Below are 9,322 nucleotides of genomic sequence, written 5' to 3'. Positions count from 1 at the left end.
CGGTGGATGATGCGCGTCTCCGAGCGGTGCCGCGGGGGACCCCGCGCCCCGGCCGCCTCCTCAGGCGCCCGCTCGGCCTCTGGCCGCCAGTTGACCGTGGCGCGGTTGCGGATGTTCTGGGCGCGGCTGGCGTAGTTGAGGGTGTTGAGGGTCTCGTCAAAGTCCGAAGAGGACGGGCTGACGCAGGCGATCATCACCGTCTTGGCATTCCCGCCCAGCGAGTCTTTCAGGATCCTGAGGACACCAGGCAGACGCATCAGAGACATCACTGAGCCAGAGCCAAGGTCCCCACCCCACACAGGGCCTGATCCTCCCACCGCATCGACTTAGTGCCCAGAAGCCGGAGGACCACCCACCAGGCACTGGCCTCCCCAGGCCCCATCCCGGAGGCCACCTAGCAGCCATAACGACAGAGCGACCCTCGGGGCCCCTTTTCCCTGGGCTCACCGGGTGATCTTGGAGTCCCGGTAGGGGATGTGGCTGCCACGGCGCTGGGGGTCACCCAAGGCACTGATGACGTTGCCCAGAGCCAGGAGGCTGCTGTTGATCTGGATGCTCTCCTTCAGGCGCTCACCTGTGCTGCCCGTCTTGAGCACGCGCTCAGAGCCGGCCAGGTCCACGAAGTGGAACTTGGAGACGAGCAGCTGGCCCGGGGCCTGGCGCGGCAGGCGGCTTGGGGTGCGCCCCCGCTGCTCCAGGGTCACGGTGAAAACCGTGTGTGAGCGGCTGGACAGGCGGTTGAGGTGCGTGGCTCCCGTGTGCCGTGCCGCGTTGCCCATCTCTAGGACGCTCAGCACCTCGTCCAGGCCCTCCACGTCCACCTCCTTCACCCCACACAGCACTGCGGGCACAGGAGGCAGTGAGCTCAGGGCTGGGGCAGCCTGGGGCAGCCTGGGGCAGCCTGGGGCAGCCTGAGGCAGCCTGGGGCAGCCTGAGGCGGACAGGCCCTCAGCAGCTCTTCCCCACTCGGGTGGCCCTTCCCCATGTCCAGGGGGTCCCTCCCGCCCACCTGGTTTGAGCTGGAGGAGCTCCAGCTTGCCCCATGCCCGCCTCAATGCCTCTTGCTCCGGGTGCAAGATACGCCAAAGTCAGAGGGGATGGTGAAACCGAAACCTTCCAGAGCTTGGGTTTCCCAGTTGGGAGGTGTCCCTCCCAGACAGGTGAGCCACCCTGCAGCAGGTGAAGCTTCAAGCCAAGAACCCCACTCCCAGCCAGTGGAGGACTCGGGATTTCCTCACCAACATTCCCACGGTCGTCTTCCCGCAGCTGGATGTCTCGGCTGGCGGTGCCCGCCTCGAGCAGGTCTCGGAACTCCTCCTTGTACACTTCCAGGTAGGACACGTGCACCAGGCAGTCAAGCAGATCATTCTCATCGATCAGCTTGAAGGCCTCGGCCATGGCCCGTGGGATGATGCCCTGCTCGTCCTCGTGGAGGGAGGCTGGGGAGACACCGCAGGGCCCCCTGCCACCGTGCCTTCAGCTGCAGGGTGGGGCTCGTGTGGAGAAGGCAGCCGCGAAAGGCCAGGATGGGCATGCTCCAGGGTGGTCAGGCAGAATCACAGAATTTCAGAGTTGGAAGCAAACTTTCCTGGGTCAGCCAACCCCTTTCAATATGTGAGCACCCCCCTCCGCTACATCCCTGCCAGGTGGTCAGATACCCTTGGCTTGACTACGCCCCGGGACAGGGAGCTCACTGCCATGGTCTCTGCTCAGTTATCTAACGGACCTCCTAAATTTATTCCAAGGAAGGACGAAGTGGAGCAGCACTCTTTCTCCTAACTTCAAAAAATACAAATATCCCAAGTGTCCGTCCTAATAGCCAATAGGGGAATCTGGTTAAATAAATTATATTCGCAATGGAATGCCAAGGAGCCATTAAAAAATTAGATCGAAGGATGTTTAATGATAAACGTTTACGATATAATGTTAAAAAAAAATACAAAATAACGATGACAGCGTAAGCCCAAATTTTAAAAAAGTACAATTTTCAAAGCGAAAATCTGGAATGCCAACAAGATGAGTTATTTCTGAAAGGCAATTATCAAGTAAATTTTATTTTGTGAGTGTTGTTCTGTATTTTCCATGACAAACAAGTACACTTTTATGACCTAAGAGAAAACATTCGTGCTACTTAAAACAGGGCAGTTCCTTCGACTGGCCAAAGCATCTGTCCTGAACCCTGCTCCACGGCCTCACTACGTGCCAGAGCACGTCTCCCCCGGGACAGTCCCCATCCCGACCACTCTAGAACATGGATTCTTGACCCTCGGCAGCCATCCCGACAACCTGCAGAGACAAGCCAACTTCCTGTGCCCTTCCTGCCCGAGGTGCCCAGAACCACGCAGTGTAGCCGCATCTCCCTGGAGTCAAGAAGGTCATTCACTTCCAAGGACCCCTCCCTTCCTGCCTGGCCCGCTGATGTGGCTGGTCCCACCCTGGGCCGCGACCTGTTCAGGAAACTGCAGTCTCCCTTCGCCCCTCCCCTGGCATCCCCACCTTCAACAGCAAATGGCCGCAAGAGAGCAGAGTGGAAATTCAGGAGCCACAGAGGCCCCTCGACAAGGGCCCGAGCAAGGTCACTCACCCACACTGGCCTCCCCCATGGTGTACGTCTTCCCGGAGCCTGTCTGGCCATAGGCGAAAACCGTGGCGTTGAAGCCCTGGAAGAAAGCCTCCAGGAGGGGCTGCACGCAGGCCTGGTACACGGCCTCCTGCCCGGCGTCCTCGTCCAGCACCACGGGGAAGCTGAAGCGGCGGTCTCGACCCAGGGTGACACCACCTTGCCCCGGCTCCACCCTCAGGCAGCTCTGGTGCCCGTGCAGCAGCTCCTTGGGCAGCAGCGGCCGGACTCGCAGGGCCACCCTCACGGGGGCCTCCTCGGCCCCCGGAGGCCTCTGGGCCTCCAGCCCCATGTGGAGGAGGCGCTGCTCCAGGCTCTGTGGAGAGAGGAAGAGACGTTGCCATAGGTACCTGTTCTCCAGGGGCTGAACTCACCCTGCAGGTGACCTGGAGCCAGACCCTGCAGCCCCTGCCCTTGGAGGAGCAGGGGGCTGATCACAGTTCAGAGCACCCCCGTGCCCCAGCCCAGTGCCCACAACACAGTCCTACACAGTAACATTTCACGGCTCTCAGCAGTGGCAAAACAAGGCCCTAACGCCTCCACTCGACACCCAAGGGCTTGTGGTCCAGCCGCATCCTCCCCCTGTGACTCCGTCACCTAGGAGACGCGCGGGCATGCGTGCGCACGCACAGAACCCCTTTCCCAGGACAGACTCGTGAACATGGACAATGGACTAGCAGTTACCAGAGATTAGGAGGAGAAGGGTGAGGTCGATGGGGCAAAGGGGGTCAAATATGTGATGACAGAAAGAAATCTAACTATGGGCGGTGAACACACAATGGAAATATATATGGCTTACTGTTTAAAAAAACTGTGAATAAAAACACACACAAAGAAAATTATGAGACATCAACCTAAAAATTTACATACAAAGTAATTACTGCCATTATATATAATGGTCAATTTCTTTTTTTAAATGAGGGCATTAGGAATACTATGTTACTATTAAAACAATTACTTCAAATATTATCTTGAAACGTTAGAAATGATTGTTAGCCACGAAAAATAATTGGAATACAAACTGTATACTATATAATCTCAATGAAATGGAGACGTACACACATGGACGATCATATAATGTCTACGCCATGTTGACAGTGGTTATTGTGGGGATGCAGAATTGTCTAATTGACCAATTTTAATAAAATGTCATTACCAGCTGAATTATATTAAAAAAAGCAAACCCTTTCCCTAACACCCACTAGGTTTTCCATAGCCTCTGCCTTTGTTACGTCATACCCTCTGCCCAACCTTCTTCAAAAGTCAACAGATCTCCCACCACCGAATCCTGTCAGTTCCATCTCTGAAATAGTCATTCCTCTGCTGTCCGCACAGGACATGCTCCAAGACACCCAGTGGATGACTGAAAACACGGAGAGCACTGAGCCCTATCATGTATACATGCTGTTTCTCCCCATACATACATTCCGAGGATAAAGTTTAATTTATAAATTAGGCACAGTACGAGATAACAACATATATCTCACAACAAAATAGATCGATTATAACATACTGTAATAAAAGTGATGTGAATGTGGTCACTCGTTTTGGGAGGATGCCTTGCTGAGGCCCTCGCACAGGCTCTGCTTTCCGGCAAAGCACCTTTCCCAGGACAGACACGTAAACATGGCGATCAGAACACGCTCTCTGTTCACGTCTCCCTCCCACACGTCACCCCTTTATCATCTTAGCCAGCGGCTCTCATGCACCGTGGCCGTGACTCTTGCTGTTTGAGGTGCGACAGCAAAAGTAGCACAAATTTCTTTTTCCTTCCTCACAATTTCACAGAAGATTCGTTCTTACTATAGATCTTCCAACCTAAGCATATGATTATTATTTTTTTCCTTCCTGATAATGCTGAGAACTTTCACCTTTCCACTTAAAGGAAGCACCTCAGGCCTTCTTCCCGTCAGCATGTAAATTGCCAGCATCACTACACTCTTGTGCTTTGGGGTCATTATGAAGTAAAATCAGGGTCACCTGAACACAAGCACTGCGCTACCACAACCGTCTACACAGGGGGCTCCCACGGCATGAAGGCACTTTATTTTCACCACAGGTAAACCTCCTTTATTACATTGCTTTATTACACTTCACAGGTGTTTTTTTTGTTTGTTTTTTTAACCAAACTGATTCACATCCGGGGTGAGCAAGATGTCGCAAGATTTCATTGTGCTACTCAGAATGGCACACAATTAAAACTTATCAATTGTCTTCTTCTGGAATTTTGCATTTAGTATTTTCAGACCATGGCTAACTGTGGGTGACTGAAACTGCAAATAAGGCGGGGGCTACTGTATTTCTCAAGTTCTTCTGCTTCTCCCCATCCTATGCCAAAGCCCTGGTCCTGGCCACTAGCGTCTTGACAAGATGACCGTTACCAGCCCCTCACTGGTCTGTCTCCCAGGGCCCTCCTACACTACAAGCAGGGGCATTTCTTAAAAATGCAAGCGCCACTTTACACTCCCTGCTTAAACTTCCCCTAAAGAGGCTTCTCTCTGTCCTTGAGATTCTAAACCTTAACAGGAAAAAAACTTTAACAGGCCCTGTGTACCTGGACTCCTGCCATGCACCCCATCTTTCCTCATCTTTGTTTGCCACACTCACTGCTGCTCAAGCCTCCCCCCACTCCAAGGCTGAGGCTGGCCCCATTTTCTTGAAAGACCCAAAAAGTACCCCTGTTCTGAGCCGCTCCACACACGCACACACAGCCCGTGGGCTGCTGCCATCAACCACCAACCAGTCTGTTACAATTGCCAGATTCGCTGTTGATCTCCCTGCACCTCCCACATTGGGAGCTGGGAGGCAGGGACCCCCCTGTCCCCTTCGTGCTATGTTTCCAGTGCCCAGCACAAGGTCTGACACTTGCTTAGTCACTGCCCAATAGCAACAGATAATCTTTATTAAAGGAACGTCCCCTCACGGCAGCCCTCACTGCCCCTTTCTTGGGCCCTGGGCACTGTATTTTTCACCACAGGTAAGTCTCATTTACTGCACGTCACTTCATGGCACTTCACAGGTGTAGTTTGTTTTGCGAACTGACAGCAAGACTCTCTACCAGCAAGATTATGACTGCCATTACTGAAGTGCCCAGAGCAACGCATTGCTCACGTGTTAGTAGTGATGCCGGTGTAAATGAGCTTACTGCCCCACCAGTCGGATGAAGTATAGCACATGCGATTACGTAGGGCACGTGACACTTGATAACGTACTGCTTCATGTGTTTGCTCTACTTTTAATCCTTAGTGTGTTCTTTCTACTTATAAAAAGAGTTCGTCGTGCAACGGTACACTGTTACACAGGGCAGCCTCACACGTCACGTGTTTATGGGTCTCTTGATTCATTTTCTCCTGTGCTTGATTTAATCTATTTTGTGCAGTGACAGGATGTGCCACGGAGCCTAGTGTGCAGTAGGCTGTGCCGTCCAAGTGTAAGTGCCCTGTGATGGTCCCCAATGAGGACGCCATCACTAGGGCATTTCACAGCAACAACTTGACTGTATTTAACTTCTCTCAGGAGATAAAACGGTTTTTTCATTAATTGAATCATTCAGTCCCTGCTGGGTGCCCCGCCCTGGGGACACAGAGGTGGCAGCCCCGCTCAGCCAGACACCTCAGCCCCACTACGGTCCCGGATTCTTCGCGCCTCGAAGGCGCCCAGACACCTCCACCCTTGCGGTCGGGCGCGGACGGTGGGGTCGGAAGCCCGAGGCTGGAGCTTCGGAAAAGTCCAAAGGGGTCACAAAACGCAGACCCGACCCTTGCAGGGTGGCGATGCCTCTTCCAGGCCAGGCCCGCGATGTCCGTCTCAGGCCCCCGACTTGGGAAACAGGGGATCCCGCCTGCTCAGGAAGGAGCCTCCAGGAGGCTGGTGAGCAAGGCCTGGGGCTCCTCGTGTGGAGCCGGGGCACCCCGCGACCGACCCACCCCCCGACCCGGTCCTCGCCGTCCACCCCTCCCGGGCCCACACTCACCTGCTGAGGCGTCAGAAGCTCCCCAGCCCTGCAGTCAGGGGCCCCCGCCCGGCCCGGCGCGTCCTGATGCCGTCACCAGGACCCCCGCCCCCTAAATAATCCCGCCCTCCTCCCCCGCAACTCCGCCCGCTCGGGCTCTCGGGGGCGGAGGGGCGAGCGGGGCGGAGCCTTTTGGCTGGGGGCGGGGCCACGCGCCCCGCCCCGCCCCCCCAGACCCCCCCAGCGCCGCCCAGGGCCGCCCTCGCTGCTGCGCTTATCCTGGCGCAGGCTCCGCGAATCCTGGGGGAGACACGACGACCCTCGTGGCCGGCCTGGTTCTCCCAGCTGGAGAAGCCCACCTGCCCACGGGCCGGGAACCCAAGCCTCATAAAGGCCAGCTGTAGCACGTGAGAAGACGAAAATTAACTGGGAGCCTCTTTCGCTCCGCGAGGGGAGGGTGGATTTTCCAATCCCTGTTCGGTCGTCCGTTCTGGCGTAGACCGTCCCTCCTCCCGCCATCGTACCGCTCCCTCTGTCCGCCCTCCCCGCGCCCGTCAGACCTCAGCAAAGCTCTCCCTCCCCAGGCCCCAGGAAGCCTCCACCCTCCCACCCCTCCTCGCTGATTTCACGTTTCCTTCTAAGGCTGAGAAGGATCCCCTCCCCATGATTTTCAGGGTTGGAATGGGGACCCACGTATCCCCGGGGGGGTTGAGACCCTGGCTGCACTCACACCAGAAGGTCATCACTGTGCCCCTTCTCTGCCCCAGATCCAGGGCGACCCACAGGCTGGACGCAGGAAGCCACCAGAGAGCCCCTGTTCATGCCTTCCAGCAAGCCAGGCAGAGAGCAGAGGTCTGCCCTCTGGGGCCTGAACCGCAGCTCTGGTTTCTAAGGCCCTATTAGGAAAAGGCATGGGATCGAAGGATCCCTTGGTGAACTCCACTGCCACCAGCCTCGACTTCCCGGGTGGGCCACTGCCCCTCGGGCCACTGCCCCTCAGTCCACTGGGAGGTGGGGAGTGTGTAGAGTTCTTAGGCCACCTCTCCAGTTGGGGAAGTTATTCTATGGGCAAAAGGCCAGTGGGAACCTTGCAGAGGTGTTCATCCTGCACCTACCTGGGCAGGTGCTACCCAGATGCCCCCACCACCCACCCCATGGCCGGAGCCATCGTAGACTCCTCTCTTCTCACATCTACCACCGAGTCTCGATGTGCCCTCCACGGTCCAGGCAAGTTTCTCTGAGAACCTCCACAGCCTCGCCGCCCATGCCACCAGTCTCTGGCCTGGGCCGCTGCAGAGCCTCTTGGCTGGTCCCCCTCCTGCCCCTGTAACACATGCAAATTAAAAAATAAATAAATAAACAAGCACACGGAAGTACAGAAGGCCACTAATCACAGTCCAGGTCTTGGAGGGTCCCCTTCCAACTATTATCCTCTGTGTGTCTTAGTCCATTGGGCTGCTATGACAAAATACAGACTGAGGAGCTTATAAACAACAAACATTTATTTCTCACAGGTCTGGGGGCTGGGAAGTCCAAGATCGTGGCACCACTTCCTGTTCAGCTGTCTTTTGACTGTGTCCTCACAGGGTGGAAGGGAACGAGCTCTCTGGGGGCTGTTTCGTAGAGGCACAGCTCCACCCTCAAGACCTCACCGCCTCCCAAAGGCTACGCCTCCTGGTCCATCACACTGGGGGTTGGGATTTCAACATACAGATTTTCAGAGAATATGGACATTCAGACCATAGCACTATGATGTATAAGCATGTACATGTTATATCTACATATAATATACATATTATATCTGTTTACTTATCCATTTTACCCACTAAACTGTGAGCTCTTTGAAGGGAATGTTTCTTATTATCTCGTTGCCTTGGCCCAAGACCTGGCATAGTCACTCCACAGAGGTTTCTGATAAAAGTTATTGAAAAAAGGAATGAAAACTGAAACTGTCTTGGCATTGACAGAAATATGGATGTGGGACAACATGGCTCGTATTTTCTTATTGTGGGTACCAAAGGACAGAGTGGCGCACAAAACATACCTGGAGAACGAGGAAACATCTTCACGATGGCATCTCCTCATGTTTTAGAAATCGAGCCCCTGAACGGGATACCAGACAGTCCTGTCCGCAGCTCGGAGTTCCTTCTCTGTTTTCCACTCTCAGACCTGAGCCACCCCTCTCTCCCCCCAGACAGCAGGAACTTCCAGCTCCCCATCTTCCTCAGTTCTAAGACATGCATTTTCTCACATTCTAAGATTTCTGAAATTGAGGCACATCTTGCAATCATTGCCAAGGGAAACCTGGCACGAGGAGAGGCGATGTGGGGACGTCCACATGCTGCCTGGAGGAGAGGGTGTCTTCACCTGTGACCTCTGATGCACTGGTTGCACTGGGAGCACAATGCATGGCTGAGTTTTAATTAAGATCTAGAAGCATATTTGTCACTTAAAATTTGTCATTAGAAAGTTTAACTCTGATGTAGTAGCAAAATTTATTTTGTATATGGAAGATTTCTACAGAAAGGCTGTCGAAACTGCCAAGACTCTTTGGCAATCTGTATTGGGAAACCCTCACTCTCAAGGAATAGAAACCGTGCCTTGAAGTGGCTTGAACAACATGGTCATTTGTCATCTCAGCTAACAGAGCGATAGGAGGGAAGAGGGCTCCAGGGCAGGTTGAGTCAGTGGCAAAGTGACAAAGGACCTGGCCTTTCCATTTCTCCTCTCTGCTATCACCTTCAGATAGA

The 9,322-nt window shown here is 54.3% G+C and overlaps 1 protein-coding gene across 1 annotated transcript in view; it reads right to left on the bottom strand.

Moving 5' to 3' along the window:
* The window catches only part of KIF7 (kinesin family member 7), a gene marked incomplete at its 3' end in the record, with an annotated part of 16,422 nt that extends 9,747 nt beyond the window's left edge, over positions 1 to 6,675 (bottom strand). Inside the window, exons 1-5 of the mRNA XM_011379686.2 lie at positions 6,594 to 6,675; positions 2,585 to 2,936; positions 1,239 to 1,439; positions 448 to 841; positions 3 to 234 (exon numbers count right to left, since the gene is read on the bottom strand). Coding sequence (XP_011377988.1) covers positions 3 to 234; positions 448 to 841; positions 1,239 to 1,439; positions 2,585 to 2,912 — 1,155 coding nt within the window. The remainder of the gene's footprint in view (positions 1 to 2; positions 235 to 447; positions 842 to 1,238; positions 1,440 to 2,584; positions 2,937 to 6,593) is intronic.
* Between the last annotated feature and the right edge of the window lie 2,647 nt (positions 6,676 to 9,322).

The sequence above is a fragment of the Pteropus vampyrus genome, unplaced genomic scaffold (genome assembly GCF_000151845.1).
Source record: "Pteropus vampyrus isolate Shadow unplaced genomic scaffold, Pvam_2.0 Scaffold368, whole genome shotgun sequence".
In the NCBI taxonomy this organism is placed as follows: Eukaryota; Metazoa; Chordata; class Mammalia; order Chiroptera; family Pteropodidae; genus Pteropus; species Pteropus vampyrus.
This window is presented reverse-complemented; position numbering and strand designations above follow the sequence as displayed.